Source organism: Rhineura floridana, chromosome 1 (assembly GCF_030035675.1).
Source record: "Rhineura floridana isolate rRhiFlo1 chromosome 1, rRhiFlo1.hap2, whole genome shotgun sequence".
NCBI lineage: Eukaryota > Metazoa > Chordata > Lepidosauria > Squamata > Rhineuridae > Rhineura > Rhineura floridana.
In genome coordinates this window covers 27,676,522-27,695,763 of record NC_084480.1, presented here as the reverse complement: position 1 = coordinate 27,695,763, position 19,242 = coordinate 27,676,522, and the positions used below count along the sequence as shown (strand labels likewise).

General features: G+C 41.3%; 1 protein-coding gene across 4 annotated transcripts in view; it reads left to right on the top strand.

Annotated features, from left to right (window-relative positions):
• The window catches only part of LIFR (LIF receptor subunit alpha), a 122,518-nt gene that overhangs the window by 95,799 nt on the left and 7,477 nt on the right, over window positions 1-19,242 (top strand). For all 4 annotated transcript variants that reach the window (XM_061616701.1, XM_061616711.1, XM_061616720.1 and 1 more), the window contains exons 15-19: window positions 2,525-2,626; window positions 4,614-4,781; window positions 6,334-6,492; window positions 12,030-12,123; window positions 16,959-17,034. In XM_061616701.1, coding sequence (XP_061472685.1) covers window positions 2,525-2,626; window positions 4,614-4,781; window positions 6,334-6,492; window positions 12,030-12,123; window positions 16,959-17,034 — 599 coding nt within the window. The remainder of the gene's footprint in view (window positions 1-2,524; window positions 2,627-4,613; window positions 4,782-6,333; window positions 6,493-12,029; window positions 12,124-16,958; window positions 17,035-19,242) is intronic.

Genomic DNA, 19,242 nt, shown 5'->3' with positions numbered 1-19,242 from the left:
TTGCTGATTCGCCTTCTGATTGCAGTTCACTTGTGTGAGTTGGGTGCCCATCCATATTTGTTTTAGGAGAGCATTTTTGTTCTCCAGTTTGAGTATTGATTGGCTATAGTTATTTTCTTTCCATTAACATTATTTGTTTGTTTATTATATTTATATTCTACCTTTACTCCAAGGAGCATAAGGTAACATTCATGAATGGAACTAGAAGGAAAAGTCACCACCAGTCACAAAATGCCAGAGTGTGGTTTAGAATTATGTGCACAAACCCCTGGTTTGCAGGCTTCCTCCCTCCTCTCTCCTCCTTGGTTTCAAGGAGGAGTTTGGAAACTTTTACATTCTGTTTAACTTACAAACATTGTTCCTTGTTATGTCCCAAACTTGTGAACTCTGGTTAGTTCAAACAATTTATATTATTTTATTTATTTTATTATTTCAATTTATATACCGCCCTTAGCGAAATAGCTCTCAGGGCGGTGAACAAACAAAATTCAAGATCCAGCTAATCATAGTTCAAACTTGGGGGAACTCTGGTTCGTTTAAATATCACAGTGAACTCTTTCCTTTTAACAGCAGAAGAAAAAGCTTCCAGTCTCATTGCGGCTGCTACAGAGGTTGGGTGGTGGTGTGCATGCTTGACATAATTCTAACCTATAGTTTAGGTTCACATCTGAAAACGTCTTGTGTGTCATTAGAGTTGCTTCTGAAATATAGCATGTTATTGGCAGAGCTCTGTCAGTTTGTAAATAAGCATTTTATCATCATGCTAACATCCATCCGCTTGTGGCCTACTTTTTAGCCTATGGATGAGCAAAATTGATGTGATGGTGAAGGATACCTAAGCATTAAAATGACACATTGGATTGAGGCGGGCAACCAGGAAATATGATAGCCACTTAAAAGTTTATTGCATCAGGGTAGATATCGATCATATTTATTGCAACTACCTCAAGGTTAGAATTTTTGGAAGCATGCATCTCGATAATATATGATGGGTTATGTTTTTTTTAATTCCTTGATGGAAAATTACTTTATTTTGCTTTTAAAATTGTATTAATTTTTATTGCTTAAAATAATACAATACACACATTTCCAATATGCATATACAAAAATAAATCATAAGAAAAGCATAAAACAGAAAACATCGAGCAGAAAAAAAGAAACAGGAAAAAACCCCACTTATATAAATATATTTATAGTTGCCATCTATATACTTAAGGGGAAACCTATTATATCTGAAATATTTCAGACTACGTGGGACCATAATGTAGAGATAATGGGACAATCCCACCACATGTGTTTAAGATTAGCATTTGCTGCATGACATTTCCAACACCTGAAATAGCTAACAGAATGCCTTTTATTTAAGCGCTCTGGTATCAGGTACCATTTTAACTTTAACTTATACTGGGATTCATAAACTGTGTGTGATAGGGAGCTCTTATTACCCCAGATTTTTATCCACATCTTCTGGAACTGGTCTTCCTATCTCTGTCTCGCACCTTTGCCTCAAAACAAGATCCTTAGTTTTCAGATCCAAAAATATTCTGTAATTTGCTGAAAATTTGCATCTTAATAATGCCTTTTCCCATTTAGTTGCTTCCCTAAGAGTCAGCCTTGGGTCTAATAGATTAGTTTAAAAAATTCCTTATTTGAAAATACTGGAACCAAGGTGGGGTCCAATCCAGTGTTTTAACAGAAATTTCCTTCTTAGTCAGCAATGTTCCTTGAGAAATAAGATCCCCTATTCTCAAGACTTCTTTAACCTCCCAAATCTGAAAGTTCATTAATCAAATGGTAGCCTTAAATTTGGATATCTTATAATTAAAGTCCACTGTGAGACTCTTGGACTCAGGATATGCTTACATTTATCCCATGTCCTCAGTCGTTGCTGTGGGACTAGAGTTTGCTGGACTGAAATATTCCTTGCCCTAGTGGGACACCAGAGAGCAAAGAGAGCAGTGGAATATGTACGTATTGTTGTTCCAGATGATATAATACCTTGTTCTGGGGGCCAGCCATAAATACAGCCAGGCAAGTTGAGCTACTTCATAGAATATCCCCAAATTTGGAACAGCAAGACCTCCCTCTTTACTGAGAAATTGACAGGTTTTGCAATGTATTGTAACAGTATATATCCAAGACAACATACAACCTCACACAGTAGTAGGATTATTACAAAGGAATTTTCATTTATTTGCTATGTTTGTATGGTTAGGTCTAATAGGTAGATGCATCTGAAATTTCCTAATAAAATAATGCATAAATATAACAAGAAGCAACTCTTGGATTTGCTTTGGGGAAGCTGAGGCATCTTGTTCTCATGGTTTAAAGAGATTATTTATGGTCATATTTAGCTATAAGGGAGCAACTCCCTTCTTTGGAGGATTGAAAGCCTGCTCAAAAAGTTGTCGAAAAATCTGTACACAGCTAATACTAAGTATTTGAGTCAAAATGCACATTTATGTGTTAAGTTCATAGTACTGTAAAAAAGAAAAAGATCTTTAATGATGATTCTGTTCCACAGCTCTCTTTCAGCCAGGAGTCAGATACATTTTTTCTCTCTATGGCTGCAAAGACAATGGATACGAGCTACTGAGCTATGTACATGGCTACACACAAGAACTGGGTAAGCACATTTTATTTTGTTGTACCTGAATTCTTTTTAACAAGAGAAAATATATTAATACGTTTACAGTTTATTGAACAAAACTGAGCAAAAAAGGGAAAATAGACTGAAACTGAATGATATTTGCTCTTGTCTTGGGGTAGGTTCATAGTTCAATTGTGTGAACTAACCAATTGTGTAAACATACCCTAAGGTAGGTTGCACTAGCAGGATTACAACTATTTAGGGATAGATGAATTTGTCAGTTTTGGTTTCTCTTAGTTTCTCATTTTTCTAATCTTAAATTCAGTTCTCCCCATTTCTGCAGCAATTACTTTTTTTAAAACTTCATGAAAATTTGTCAGCGTTTCTCCTAAGAAGCTGCTTTTGTATGCAGTTTTGACTAACATTCAGACTTTTGCAATCAGTTTCCCCATATATTTTCTCTAATATATGCCTTTTTAGGCAACTCAAATATATCCATTTTCTTACACGTTATTTGGTTGGAGAACTGCATTGCAACATTTGGAGAAGTTCAGATTTCTTAGGATAGCTGGCTTTTGCTTTGTGTGTTGGTTCAAGAAGTGCAAATTGGATGGTTGGTTGGTTGTACTGCCTTCAAGTCGATTCCGACTTATGGCGACCCTCTGAATAGGGTTTTCATGAGGCTGAGAGGCAGTGACTGGCCCAAGGTCACCCAGTGCGCTTCATGGCTATGTGGGGATTTGAACCCTGGTCTCCCAGGTCGTAGTCCAACACCTTAACCACTACACCACACTAAATGCAAACAAAAACTGAATTTCTGTACCACCCCAACAAATGCTGCAAAGAGATGAAGGAAAGCAAGCAAGAATGGAGGCAAAAGACGCTAATTCCCCATGCTTCATCTGCCGTTGCTACTTCAAGGCTTCATGTGAAGCAGAGAGATAGATAGATGCTACAACAAGATGCATGCTCTGTCCAGAAGTCAAAAGTTGCCTAGAGAGTGGGAAGCAAAAATGAGAGGGAGGGGGACAGATCTAGATGTTGTAGAAGTTAGGTTTTTGTTTTAAAAAAAAAGTTGGTCCCAAATTTTGCATTCTGTTGACAGAAGGACCATTTCTTCATTATTTGATCCAACCCAAATGCTTAAGAGAAAATGGGTTGCATATTGTAGGTTGGGGGTGTCTTAACTGACAAGCCTTGAACTTTGTCAAGTTTGAATGCCTGGGCAAAGCACGCTGAAGGTGAGGTAAAGAGCCCTTGGGTAATTAAGGGCTCCTCTTGACTCATTTATGTTTTATAGGAGGACAGTAGCCTACTAAGCTATAGCATGATCTAGGGTGGGCAAGGTTTTGGGGAATTCATTGCTAACTGTAACTTGAGATGATGGGCAGTGAAATGCCACCATGAACTTTGCTGCCTTGGTAAACCATGGAGTGGTTTTGCTCCAAGATTTTTTTTTCCTGAAATAACCATGGGTATGCACTGCCAGGTAAACACAACCTATACAGAAGTGTTTCTAGATTGTGTTCCAGCTACGTTTGTTGCTTCACTATAGGTTCTCCAACTGAAGAGGGTTCAGTGGAGGACTTTCTGTATGGCATATCTTTCCTGTCTAGATTTCAGTTGCTGGGGAGCACAAGGTAGAAAAGTGCTATTGCGCTTCAGTCCTGCTTGCAGCCTTCCAGTCGGCATCTGGTTGGGCACTGTGAAAACAGGGCGCTGGACTAGATGGGCCTTTAGTCTGATCTTCTTAAGGATATTTTGTTTAGGTCAGGGATAGCCAGTGTGGTGCTCTTCAGATGTTGAACTACAGCTCTTGTCAGCCCCAGCCAGCATGACCAATGGTGAGGAATGATAGGGGTTGTAGTCCAACTACATCTGGAAGCCACCACATTGTCTACCATTAGGTTCAACAAATCTAAAACTTTATAATGTAATGTTTTCATCTAACGTATATGTTTTTGTCAAAACATATCTATCATATGTTTGCTATGCTTTCCCTCTCTCCGTGCTTTCCATCCAGATCCAGTTGTTCCACCAGTTTTTATTGTGGAGGATGCCACCTCAGATTCCATCTTAATAAGATGGAAGGACATATCTGTTGAAAATTCCCGGGGCTTTTTAAAAGGTTATCTGCTTCGCTTTAGCAAAGGAGAAAAGGGCAGCATGAAACCAAAAGCTTTTGAGTCAGGTAAACAATACCTTTTGTTAGTCTGTCATCACTTCCAATATATGCTTCATTAGAAATCGCATTTCAAGCAAGACAGCAGTCCGGTGGTGTTCACAGGCAGAACAGATGCAGAAAAATGCAAGAAGATCCTTAGTTGTCCAGATTAATACTTGATACATCTATAAACCCTTTCATGTTAGGACTAGGGCAAGCATTGCGTTTGCCAGAGATGCTGCTGGAAAAGGTGAGTTCTATACATGCACATGAATACCTCCCACTGCAACGTTTACAAGTGCCGTAACATGGGAGGCACTGCTATCTTAGTTGTATATTTATTATATTTATTAATATAGCTGTGATTAATCATTCACCACTTTTCCTCCACGGAGATAGATAACAACAGGTTGGGGCAGGTAAAGAAACAGCAGCAAAGGAACAATTGGGAGCCTTAAAGTGTGCTCTTAACAAATGTTACTTAGCAAACAGGACTTGCAGTCAGCACCAATCAGCACTGACAGCAAGCCCTGGTGGGATTGGCAGATAAGAATTCCCAGTTGGGAGATCCCACATGCAGCTGATCCCTCCTGAAAGCAGGGCTTGCAATTGGCGCCAGTCAGCTGATGATGCCAACTGTGATCCCTGCTTTTGGCAGGAATCTTCCTTTGCCAGCTCCGCTTGAGTTCAAGCCAGGCTGCAAAGAAGATGGGCTGTAAAGCGAAAAAGGAAAGAATCAGGAGCACACTTGGTGAAGTTGAAGTTGGGTCACTGTGATGTCAGGTGATTGACAAGTGGCTGGCCCTGCCCACCTGTCAAAAGAGGCCCTTGCAATATTTTGCTTCAGGTTCCACTTGTTTTTATTAATCCCAAAGGTGGGATAACTCCTTCTGTTGTTTTTTTCCGCATCTTTTTCTTCTTCACATTACCAGTGTACTAAGTGTGCACTGATTTTATAAAAATATGTATGTATTCTCTGCCCTGGGACATTTGGCTGAAGGGCGGATTACAAAACTTCAAAATAACTAAATTGATAAAACACTGCATGCAGACACTCACATGCAGCCTGTGAGAATTTACATATGATTGCATAAAGCTTTATGTGCTTTGCTTAAAACGTTAAAAAAAGCATCTGGATGCAACTGTATATATGCATAGTTTATGTAGAGGAGAGAGGGAGAGAGAGAGATGAAGGAATTGAAAGCTGTGGCAAAATTTCTCTTTTGATAATTTTGGAATGCAGTTTCTCTTTTTCATTAATTGATGGTGAATTGTCAGGGGGAGATGCAGAATAAACTTTTGCACAGCATTAGTTTTTTTTCTGTTGATGTTTTCTTTTGGCATTTTAACCATTCTTGAGTTATGTGAACACCTGGGCAGGATAGAAATCTTTGAATAAAAAAATAGATATTAAGCGATGGGATTTGGTTGCATTTTAATCAATGTGTGTTTACACTCTTCTATTTTTTGTAAAGTTCATTTTACCAAACATTGGATGTGAGTCTGTCCTGTGATAAGATGTGCTCTTCTTAAAACATCTATTTTCTAATTCTGCTACTTCTCTTTTTCCTAAAACCAGGTCAGTCAGAGACCTATTTTAACATTACTGACCTAAAACGAAACACCTTAAAAATATCAAATCTCCAAGGGAAAACAAGCTATCACCTGAATTTAAGAGCCTACACAGCTGGTGGAATGGGTCCAGCAATGGACAAGTTTGTGGTTACAAAGGACAATTGTAAGTTTTTTTGGGTGTTGCATTTTGTTTTAAGTGTGGGGATTGCTGTGACATGTTAACACAAGTTGGATAATGCGCACTAAACATCTTGCAAATTCTTGAATAACTCTCAAAGGTCATCAGAATATGAAAGGTGGTGGTGTTTAGCACCGCTGTTTGCAGGATTTCAGGGGAAAAAACAGATGGGTCCCTGCCCCACATATCTTGTAATCTAAGGCCCCATTGCACCATACATTTAAACCACTGGGAAGTTCCTTAGGAAAGAGAAACTGAGTGTTAAATATCTCTGGGAATTGTAGCTCTGGGGGAATAGGGGTCTCCTAACAACTCTCAGTACCCTTAACAAACTACAGTTCCCAGGATTCTTTGGGGGGAAGCCATGACTGTTAAAGTGTCATAATAGTGCTTTAAATGTATAGCGCAGATGGGGCCTTTAACTGACAGTGAGAGAAGCAGCAGAGACAGTGGGAAGAGACCAGAGTGACAAGGAATGGCATACATTTGCACACACATGCCATTGGCTACAGTTTAGGGTGAAGATTAAGGAATTACAGAAAAGGTAGTGTTTGAGGGGAAACTTTATGGAGGAGAAAGAGGTGACACCACATTTATTTATTAAAATATTTCTCTCCTGCCTTTCATGCACAATATTATTATTTATTTATATAAATAAATAACAAGGCAATGTACAAAAAAAGTACAGTAAAATTGCAATTCAGAATAAAATGGCAGCTGCTTGGACCAGAGACCAATCAGTTTAAAATAACCTGGTATTAGTGGCTAACAAAGGTCTCAGGATTCTGACTTAGAATAATGCAGTGGTTCAGTGCTTTTTCAGTGCATAGACAGCTGGAGAGGAGTGTGCAGCTTCCTATTAATCACTTCCATTTTCAGTAAGCAACGTGTAATGGCCAATCAGCCATTTCCTGAAAACTTGTTTGTACATTACAAGCCACAGTAAGAAGCCCAGTAGTGTAGTAGCAAATTTAGAAGTGCAGGGTCCCTTCATGATAGTCACAGCCGGACACACCCTTTTTGACTACTGAGTTGTAGCCTTCTCCCACAACAGCAGTCGTCCCTAGGAGCTAATCAGCATGAAAGGGAGGACTGTTAGCTACTTAAAAGAGTCTTCTCAGTGACTATTTTTGGCCTCGCTAATCCACCGCACCCCCCTACCTGTGCATGTGTTGATTAATCAGGAATCTATCCATGTAATGCCTGATACTGCTCCCCTCTGCTGTGTGCGTGTAACCATGGCTGGGCCATCCTGTGCTGTTTTTATAGATTTCACTGTTGAGGCACAGCACAGGGATATGTAGCAGTAGCCATTTGAGCGGTCATCAATTCCATCTATCTCCCACTGGGAGGAATGTTGAACTGCAATTTGGGCTTCACCTTGTGTGCGCAGTTCTCCCTAGGTGTGACACTTTGGTCACCTCAGGTCCTAAGGCAAGCAGGGCAGTCAAACTTGGGCCTTCCAAGTATCCCTCCTCAGAACTTGCACCAGGGCAGCAATGTTTCAGGTTGACACTGCTTGCGGTTGAGAGAAATTGGCAACGTTTTATCACCCTCTGCTGCTTTTTGGGAAAGGGCAGATGTAGTCCTCTGCTGATTTCCCCCCGCCATTTCTGTGGTACTTCTGTTCCCACTTGGACCTAGTCTGTCTTGCGACTGTGAAAGGGCCTAGTCTTTCCGCTCAGAACCTTTGGGCAGAGATATGGCGTAGTCCTCGGCTGAGTAGTATTTCTGCCTTTTTTTTTATTGGAGGCACTACAACAGTAGTTTCAATATTTCTAAGAGACGTGATTACCTCTCTTACTAGGCCTGAACAGCAGCAGACTGTTCCCAGGGGCAACAATAAAATAATGTGGTGCAATAGAATAATATGGTGGCTCCTCTAGGGGGCCTCAGAGTAGCAAGACCTGAACAGCAGCAGACCATTTCTAAAGGCACACTAGAATAACCTGCTGGTTCCTCCAAGGGGCCTCAATGTAGTGAGGGCATATGGACTGCCTTATGAGCCTCAGCTCAAAGTTCCAGTTCTCCAAAGGTTTGAGCAGCAGCTGGCCATGCTCAGAGACAACAGTAGAATAACCTGGTGGCCCTTCTTGGTGTAGTGACAGTATGTGAATGACCTCATATGTGTCTGCTCAAAGCCCTAGTTTTCTCAAGGCCTGAACAGCAGCAGGCCATTTCCAAAGGCAACTCTTCTCCAAAGGCCTGATCTGCAGCAGGCGCTTTCCAGAGGCAACTGTAAAATAACCTGGTGGCTCCTCTGTGGGACCTCAGGGTAGTGAAGGTATATCAACTGCCTCATAAGCTGTAACTCAAAGCTCCAGTCTGTTCCTCGGTTCAGTTCCACCCCTTCATAACTGGCTGTGTAAATTTATGCAGCCCTTCATAACTGTATGTGTAAACTTTTGCAGCCCTTCATAACCTGATGGCTCCCTTAGGGGGCCTCAGTGTAGAGAGGGTATATGAATTGGCTAATGAGCTTCAGCTCAAGGCTCTGGTCTGTTCCTCTGACCAGTTGCAGCCCTTCCTTCACAAAGCTCTGTGCCAATTTTGGCAGCACTTCATAATATCCAGTGACTTCCTTACGGAGGAGGATCTTATTGTCATCCCGGTGGGAAAACGTAAATAAGCAAGATAAGTGAATTAGCTGAATACAGCTCTGTCAACTACATGAGAGTTCCTGTCCTATCTAATTCTAGGGCATCAATGCAAAGCTTCAGTTTGCTTCTCTGAACAGTTGCAGCTCTTCATAACTGTCAGAGTAAATATTTGGATTTATCCAAGGACTTCCATGGAAGCTCTAAGGGTCCTGTGGCTATCCTCCAGGATAAATGTAACTTAGCAAAATAATGTAACTAAGCTGGTTGCTCAGTTAAGTCTTGCCCTTCACAAGCAGGTTCCTGGGCGACTTGAGACATTTTAAAATTCCACTTAGCCTTTAGTAAGGCTTACTTCGCCATTTTGATTTGTGTAACTAAACTCAAGGTTACTCACATTGGCATATAGACGCTGAGGAGCAGTTCTCCTGGAAGGTGGTGCTTCTTCAGTCAAGTCCTGAACTTCATCTGCAGGTCCCTGGGCGACTTATAGCAGTTTTAAACTCCATTTTATCAATGTGTGTAACCTGACTCGATTGCAGGGGCTGGAGTTGAGGGCAGTCCATCTGGCTCTTTGTCACTTCCAGGCAAGACAATGCCTGCGTGAAATCGCACTTGAACCAACAAGGCTCAAATCCTTCAGGCAGAAGCCTTGCTAATATTCTGTTGCGCCAAGAGACACCTGCTGCTCTTGAAGGCAGAACACCTCAGTGGGGCCCTGAATGTCACTGCTGATTGGATCAGCAGGCAGCAAGTGATTCAGGGGGAGTGGAGGCTACATCCTGTTGGCTGTTAAAGTTCTGTTAAGAGTTAAATTTCCATAAGGGAGATACAAGGCCAGGAGAGCGAAAGTCAGAGGAGTTCGTGCCAATCCCAAGGACATGTTGCCAAGCAACCGGGGCCCTGGCAGCTGCCTTATCAGTATATATTTGGCATGAAGTCACCGGTCGAGTGTGGGGGAAAAGGAGTTTGATGGAAGAGAGCTTGCTTGTAACTGTGTTCGGAAAAACCTTCTTGTCAGTAAAGTGACTCTTAAAACCTAGTGCTTGTCTGGCTGATTGCTTTCAACGGGATCTAGCCTGTCACTATTCTGTCCTGCTTCCTGGCACATCCACTGGGAACCATCTACACATCCAACACATCCAATAGTGTTCTTCCTTCTTTTTGAGGTATTTAGAGACAAAGGCCGAGTCTGTATACGTTCTTCTGTCTCCTTGGCCAGACAACATCCTATATGCATTCCTCCCATTCCCCTACTAAGCAGAGTATGTGGTTGGCATTTTTCAGCTGGTGTGCCTCCTATAGGCTGCAACTCTCCAAGCCACTGTCCAACGGGCCTTGCATTTCTTTCACAGAGGTTTGCAGATGGGCTCTCATCCTCTAGTTAAACGTTTTCTGGATCTGCTTTGTTCTTTCCGGTAGTGTGGAATCGTTTTCCATCTTGGAGCTTACAGAAGGGGCTGCAAGTACTGCAGGGTCCCCCATTTGAGCCCCTCAGAACAGTGCCCTTGTGAGTGCTTTCTCTCAAGGTCCTTTTTCTAGTGGCTGTCACTTCAGCTTGATGGGGATCAGAGTTGGGAGCATCGGCTCTCAACTCTGTGTATTTCACAAGGACAGTTGTGATCCATCCTTCAAATAAGGCCCTGGGTTTTTCAGTAATCAGGACATTGTACTGTCATCTTTCGGTCGTAATCCTGCTCACCCGCTCGAAAATGCCTGCCATTCTCTAGATGTCCACAGAGCCTTCAGTGGTATTTTCTAGATGTCTGCAGAGCCTTCAAGGTCTATCGTTGCCGTACCCAAGACATACGGCTAACCGAATCCTTGACTATATCCTTTCAATAAAGTGACAAAGTCCACCTCATTTTGTTGGGACTCCTTCAAGCTTCAGGTGCCTCACTATATCATGGTGCGTTCTACTAGGTTTGCAGCCACCATGGCTGCATTCGCAACTAATTAATCTCTTGTATTCATCAGGCACTATAAGATAGACTGCTATGCCTTTGATGACACTTCTTTTGGGAGGCATATTCTGCAGCAGCTTATTTCTCATGTTTAGGCACCAGGTAGTCCCTCCTTACTAAGGCTGCTTTGGTATATCCTATGTGATGGCATGCTACCTGGGGAAAACAGACGGTTGGTCTCATCTGAAAGGTGGTTTTCCCAGGTATCATGCCATCAAGTTCCTCCCTGATGGAGGCTGCCTTCATTGTAAGGGTCCATTAATTCAACTATGTTTCAATGTATTAATGCGTCAAGACCTCTCTGGATGTGTTCTGGCTGTTGCTGCTCCTCTGTATGGGCAGTGCCCTTTTCCTTGCTGTTCTGTCTGCTCTGTATGTGACGGCAGTCAAGATGTCTCACTTTGGCCTCGTCTCAAATGAACTGGAGTGAGACCAGAAGGAGTAGCTAGGGTCTTGACTCCTGTGCATTCTTGCCTTCAGATGCTAGATGGCGCTATAACCCACATGATGGCATGATACCTGGGAAAACCACCTTTCAGTTGAGACCAATGGTCCATTTCACTCTGATTGGTTCTAAGCAGCAGGAAAGGACAAGGAAGCATATTAGAAGAGTCTTTTCAGTGACCAGTATACTCCCCTTTCATGCTGGTTGGCTTGTAGGATGCTAGAAACATGAGACCCTGCTGGGACTCTACTCCAAAAAAGTAAAGGGTCTAAGAACCCCCAAGACCTTGGAAGACTACATTCCTGAAGAAGCCTGTAACTTGGTCCTGGGTGACTAACAAACTTTATTGGCTATCTGAATTACTGCTACCTTTCTAGTTCCCACACACACACACACCAGAGGATAGCTCAGGTCTATGAAAAGCATATGGCATACTTAAAAAAGAAAGTTAGTATTTAAGGTGTCACAAGACTCTTAGTTGATTTTTTCTAACTTTTGCCTGTTTTAATTTTTCAGCTGTAGGATTAATCATTGCCATAATTGTCCCTGTGGCAATTGTTATCGTGTTGGGAGTTGTGACTAGCATGCTTTGCTACCGGAAAAGAGAATGGTAACTATTGGTATTCAGCACACTTAATTTTCTTACCTACTAGAGAAACAAACAAGGTCGGGCAACAGTTCTGTTTTTTGTTTGCTTTTTGTCTTGTAGGATTCCGTCTGTTGCACACTACTAATATATCTGAAATGCATGTGTGGGAGTTTTTAAGTAAAGTTTTTTTAAATATGCAGAATAGGAATCCTGTGACTGTGGGCTGGTTAGCACATAACAGTAGCTAAACTGCTATGTAAGGAGTGGGGAGCCCAGTCTCTCATGCACAAATTTCCTCAGGCTCATGCCAGTTATGTGCAGAACAAGAGGCAAAAACCATTGGTTGGATCGATGTACAGTGTATAAGTAAATGAATGCGGATATGGAAGCCACATCCTTCATTGAAGCAAATGGGAAACTTGTCAGTGGCCACATGTGCCCACAAGAATTTGTGGGAGTAGAGACTCCTTGTGCTTAATTAAATAGTATACCTTTTTAAAAAATAAGTATGATGTTTGATGCCGTGGCATAACAAGCCAAAATTCTGATGTAATATTGACCCTATTTTTAGAGGAGGGATCGGGGACCTCTGATCCATAGGCCAAATGAGGACCTATAGGCCTCTCTTTCACACATACTTGGTACACTCCTCCCCATGTTTTGCTCTGCACCCTCCTCAAATGCTTTTGTTTTGAATAATGCCTCTTGCTTGACTTATAAGACTTGATTATTGAAATACCCTCTTTGTGGGCCCTTGCGCCTGGTCCAGAAACACCAGCTAGTGCAAAATGCTGCAGCTAGACTGTTGATGGGGACAGACTACCACCAGCACGTAACTCCAGTGCTTAAAAGTTTCCACTGGCTGCCAATATGTTACCAGGCCAGGTTCAAGGTTCCTGTACTAATTTACAAGGCCCTTGTTGTTGTCGTTATGTGCCTTCAAGTCGATTGCGACTTATGGCAACCCTATGAATCAGCGACCTCCAATAGCATCTGTCATGAACCACCCTGTTCAGAGCTTGTAAGTTCAGGTCTGTGGCTTCCTTTATGGAATCAATCCATCACTTGTTTGGCCTTCCTTTTTTTCTACTCCCTTCTGTTTTCCCCAGCATTATTGTCTTTTCTAGTGAATCATGTCTTCTCATTATGTGTCCAAAGTATGATAACTTCAGTTTCATCATTTTAGCTTCTAGTGATAGTTCTGATTTGATTTGTTCTAACGCCCAATTATTTGTCTTTTTTGCAGTCCATGGTATGCGGAAAGCTCCCCTCCAACACCACATTTCAAATGAGTTGATTTTTCTCTTATCCCCTTTTTTCACTGTCCAACTTTCACATCCATACATAGGGATCGGGAATACCATGGTCTGAATTATCCTGACTTTAGTGGTCAGTTATATCTTTACATTTGAGAACCTTTTCTAGTTCTCTCATAGCTGCCCTCCCCAGTCCTAGCCTTCTTCTGATTTCTTGACTATTGTCTCCATTTTGGTTAATGACTGTGCCAAGGTATTGATAATCCTTGACAAGTTCAATGTCCTCATTGTCAGGTGTAAAGTTGCATAAATCTTCTATTGTCATTACTTTAGTCTTTTTGACTTTCAGCTGCAGTCCTGCTTTTGTGCTTTCTTCTAACTTTCATCAGCATTCGTTTCAAATCATTACTGGTTTCTGCTAGTAGTATGGTATCATCTGCATAACTTAAATTATTGATATTTCTCCCTCCATCCCCTTCATCTTGGTCCAATCCTGCTTTCCGTATGATATGTTCTGCATATAGATTAAACAAATAGGGTGATAAAATACACCCCTGTCTCACACCCGTCTCAAACCAATTGGTTTCTCCATATTCTGTCCTTAGAGTAGCCTCTTGTCCAGAGTATAGGTTGTGCATCAGGACAATCAGATACTGTGGCACCCCCATTTCTTTTATAGTTATCTTTTATAGTTTTTCATGATCTACATAATCAAAGGCTTTGCTGTAATCTATGAAGCACAGGGTGATTTCCTTCTGAAATTCCTTGGTCCGTTCCATTATCCAACATATATTTGCGATATGATCTCTGGTGCCTCTTTCCTTTCTAAACCCAGCTTGGACATCTGGCATTTCTCGCTCCATATATGGCAAGAGCCTTTGTTGTAGAATCTTGAGTATTACTTTACTTGTATGGGATATTAGGCAATAGTTCAATAATTACTGCATTCCCTGGGATCCCCTTTCTTTGGAAGTGGGATGTATATTGAAGGCTTCCAGTCTGTGGGCCATTGTTTAGTTTTCCATATTTGTTGACACATTTTTGTCAAATTTTGGACAGATTCAGTCTCAGTAGCTTGTAGCAACTCTATTGGTATGCCATCTGTTCCTGGTGATTTGTTTCTTCCAAGTATTTTAGGAGCAGCTTTCACCTCACATTCCAAAATTTCTGGTTCTTCATCATGCAGTTCCTCCGTGAATGAATCTGTCATCCTTGCATCTCTTTTATACAGTTCTTAAGTGCATTGCTTCCATCTTCCTTTTATTTCATCTTGGTCAGTTAGTGTGTTCCCCTGTTGATTATTCAACATCCCTACTCTTGGTTTAAATTTCCCTTTCATTTCTCTAATCTTTTGGAATAGGGCTCTTGTTCTACCCTTATTGTTGTGCTCTTATATTTCTATACAATAACTATTGTAATAGTTCTCTTTGTCCCTACGTACTAATTGCAGTATAGTTGCATTTAGGGTTCTAACCGTGTTTCTATTTACTTTTGCTTTTGCTTTCCTTCTCTCCTTAACCATTTTAAGAGTTTCTTAAGACATCCATTGAGGTCTTTCTCTCTTTTTAACTAGAGGTATTGTCTTTTTGCCTTCTTCCTTGATAATGTCTCTGATTTCACTCCATAGTTCTTTTGGTTCTCTGTCAACTAAGTTTAAAGCCTCAAATGTGTTCCTTACTGATCTTCATATTCTTCTGGGATGTTATTTAAATTGTATTTTGGCATTATGATTGCTTTGTTGTTTTTCTTTAGCTTTACTCTGATTTTCGATATGACCAGTTCATGATCTGTACCACAGTCTGCTCCTGGCCTTGTTTTTGCAGAAAGTATGGAACTTCTCCATCTTTTGCTACCAGTTATATAATCAACTTGATACCTATATTGACCATTTGGTGATGTCCACGTGTACAGTCATCTTTTTCGTTGCTCAAAAAATGTGTTCGCAAGAAACAAATTATTGGCTTCACATAATTCAATAAATCTTTCTCCTGCTTCATTTCTATCTCCTAAGACCCATTCTTCCACAATTCCTAGTTCTTCTCTGTTCCCTGCTTTTGCATTCCAGTCCCCAAGATTATCATCACATCTTGTTTTGGTGTGTGATCAATTTCTTCCTGTACTTCTGTGTAAAATCTCTCTAATTCCTCTTCTTCTGCATTTGCCATTGGAGCATAGACTTGGATGATGGTTATGTTAATAGGTTTCCCGTTTAATCTCATTGATATAACTCACTCAGACCTTGTGTTATAGCTCCTGATTGCTTTTGCTACATCACTTCTCACTATTAAGCAACCCCGTTTCTTCTTAATTTCTCATTTCTTCATAAAATATTTTGTAGTTGCCTGATTGAAAATGCCCCATTCCCATCCATTCTAATTCACTCATGCCAAGTATTGTAATGTTGATACATTCCATTTCTTGCTTGACATTTTCTAACATTCCCTGGTTCATACTTCTCACATTCCATGTTCCTGTTGTGCGCGTCGTACAACTCCAGACTCTCCTTTCGCATCTGTGTGCATCAGCCTCTGGGCTTCCTTTCGGCTTTGACCCAGCTGCGTCATTAGTCATAGCGCTACTCGTACTTGTCCTTTGTTCTTCCCCAGTAGCTCGTTGAGTGCCTTCTGACCTGGGGATCTCATCTTCCAGCACTATCTCGTGTTGCATTTTGGATACTCTGTTCATAGGGTTTTCGTGGTAAGAGATATTCAGAGGTGGTTTACCATTGCCTTCCTCTGAGTTTGGATGCATCTTAGTCTGGTGTCTCAGCTTTAACCATTCCACCTTGGGTGCCCCTGCTAGGTGTCTAGCCTCTTGGTTTAGACTCTGGCAGCATTGCTCTCAGCTTCTTTGACACTCAAACCCCCTCACCATGTTAAGGTGTGCATCCTAGAGGGGGATTAACCCTTAACAATTTGGATTCAGGATCATTTAGGGACTGTCTGATCCCTTATATCCCAGCCCGATCACTATCTTTGGAGGAGTCTCTGTTGGTGGTCCCCCATGGCTCAGTTTCATGGCTCGTAACAACTAGAAGCCATGCTTTCAGTGTAGTGGGCCTGAGCCTGTGAAACTCCCAACTGAGATTAGACAGGTCCCCTCCTTACTGATTTTCAGGCTGTGAGTTAAACCTTCTTGTTCCAGAAGGCATTTTAAGGTAATGTTTGATTTTATGATAATGTTATTGTTTGTTCTGTCTTTAGGCACACTGCTTAGAAATACAAATAATTAAGCGGTATATCAGTGTTTAAATAAATAGATATAGGTGTGTGCGTGTGTAAATTTCTGACTTGCGCAACTAGAATATATCCTGTTGTCCAACAGTTAAGAGTCATATCTGTTGCTCTGCCCACTTTTCCTTCTGGCCCCAACCTACCATTAGTAAGCTGGCCCTGGAAGGTTGCCCATGAGGAAGTATGTCCCTCAGCCTGGAAAAAGTTCCCTACCTGGATGTTTTATATTGTACGTTGCCCAGAGTGGCTGGATAACAAGCCAGATGGGCAACTAATACATTCAATAAATAAATAAATAAATACCTCTGCTGTAGGTCAACGTATTAACAATTCCTGATATTAACTTCAGTGTTCTTTATTTTCAAAGGATTAAAGAAACTTTCTATCCTGACATTCCAAACCCAGAAAACTGTAAAGCCTTGGAATTCCCAAAGGATCCAGAGGTAATCTACATTTGGGCTCCTGCTGGGAGGAAGGGCGGGATATAAATCAAATAAATAAATATATAAATTTGACCGGTCTGTCATCTCATTAGTAGATCTTTAGGACGCTCTAGCAAGTAGGAACAGGAATTTGGAAATCCCCCTTCCTATCTGAGTGTGGAAGGACGTTGTGCCATGAATTCATTCATGGGTGTGATGAATAATAAGAGTTGGAAGTAACCTCAGAGGTCTTCTAGTCCACCCCCCTGCTGATGCAAGATCTCCACCACTGGAAAAGCCAGAAAAGATTACTTCAGTTCTTGGTGAAATGGAGGTGGGAGGAGGAGTGGGGGACTCCGGTATGAGTATAATGCCATGGCCTAAAGCAGGTATGGGGAACCTATGGCCCTCCAGATGTTGTTGGACTACAACTCCTATCATCCCTGACCGTTGGCCAGACTGGCTAGTGCAATGGGAGCTGGAGTCTAACAACATCTGAAGGTTACCAGGTTCCTCATCCTTGGCCTAAAGCAAATTAACTTGGAGATTTTCAGACAAATCTATTTTGCCCATTGCTTGAGAAATCTGGTTCTTCCCCCACTCCCCAAAATACATTTTGATATATAGCTGCTGGTATCCTTCCCTTCCCTCCCCTCCCCTCCTTGAATTGTTGATGCAGCTTAAACTTTGAACCTTTTGGACATCAGTGACCCATTCTAGTCCAGTGTAATGGCTGGAACACCCCCCCCAATACATTTGTTTCAAGAATTGTCTCCTTATTTCAGAATATCTTAGCATAGTCAAACAAAATAAACACCTCCTTTTTTTTGCAATTTGAATGTAGTGTTGTGCTTTTACAAAAGTTATCTCATGATGCTCCTCACTAGAGTGTGTGAAGAACAACAGCTTAAGGATGTGTGTTGTGATGGTTTCCTCAAAACTCTGATTCCATCCAGTTTATGTTAGATAGCTTAGGTTTGAGGGGGAGGGATTATCTCCTAACTCCTGCAGACCTGTCTTGAAACAGTCTAAAATGCTTGATCTTCAAGGAGGCAATCTTGATCACTCTGATTTTTAAAAACAATGAGCTTGATATCCACTGCTGATATCTCACCTTGAAATGTGTGGATTTAGTATATTTTTATTAAAAGAATTTTGCTATTGCACTTCAACATCTTTTAAAATGTGCATTTTCCCTTGAAATTGTCCATTATAATTTTGACTTGGCAGTTCCAATCATTGTGAACCCTCTTGCCCAGTCCACTGAGCAAGAGCGATGTGGGAGAAATTTAGTTCAGTTGGGATTTTAATATGAACCTACCTAATTCTCACTTTCTGAAATAATATGCAGATCGAAAGACAGCTATCCTTTGAAATTTGCACTTATCCAAATTTTGTGTTGCACTTTTCCAGCCGAATCTTGTGTACAAACATGCATATATTGGGGGAAGTGTGCATAAAAATATATTACATTGGGGACATTGCTTGCAAACATGAGTATATCAAGCAAAATGGCATACAAAAATGTGTGTTAACTAGAAATTCGCACTAAAACACTGATCAGTTTTCATGAGGGCTTTAAAAAGAGCAGACTGATAGAGAAATGTGGAGAGCTGAACTTAAAACTGGAAAGAGGGCTTTAAAAAGAGCAGACTGATAGAGAAATGTGGAGAGCTGAACTTAAAACTGGAAAAATGAGAAACTGAAACAGAAATTGACTGATTTATCCATCCCTAGTATGGATCCAGACTCTCCCAGTCCAGAGTTGTAGTGGCGGTTGGTGGTTCCATGTCAGTGAGACAGTGGAAACTGCTCTGGGTTTTAGTCTGAACTTTCAAAGAGTTTTTCAAGGTGCTGAAAGCTGAAAGCTCCTTGGACAGTTGCTTGAAAGCCCAGATGAAAGCCCAGAGCTGATTCCACTGCCCCACTGACGTAGAACCCCCGGTCGCCACTATAGGGCTGTCCTGTGTGTAGTGCACAAAGGCACTGAATGTTGCTGTGTTGGTGGAAGTCATATTGTTTTAAAAGGCTCCTTCATTTTTATGAAGTTTTGTGAAGCCATGCAGTGCATTCCCCTCCCTTTAGTCATGTGGTTTTTTGTTGTTTTTTGGCCTGATGAACATTGTACTGGTATTCCGGCATCAGTGCAGATACCAGCAGCATTTCCCACACACACACCTGTCTTGATACAATTAAAACAATTAAAAAAGTCAGATCCTAAAGGGAGAG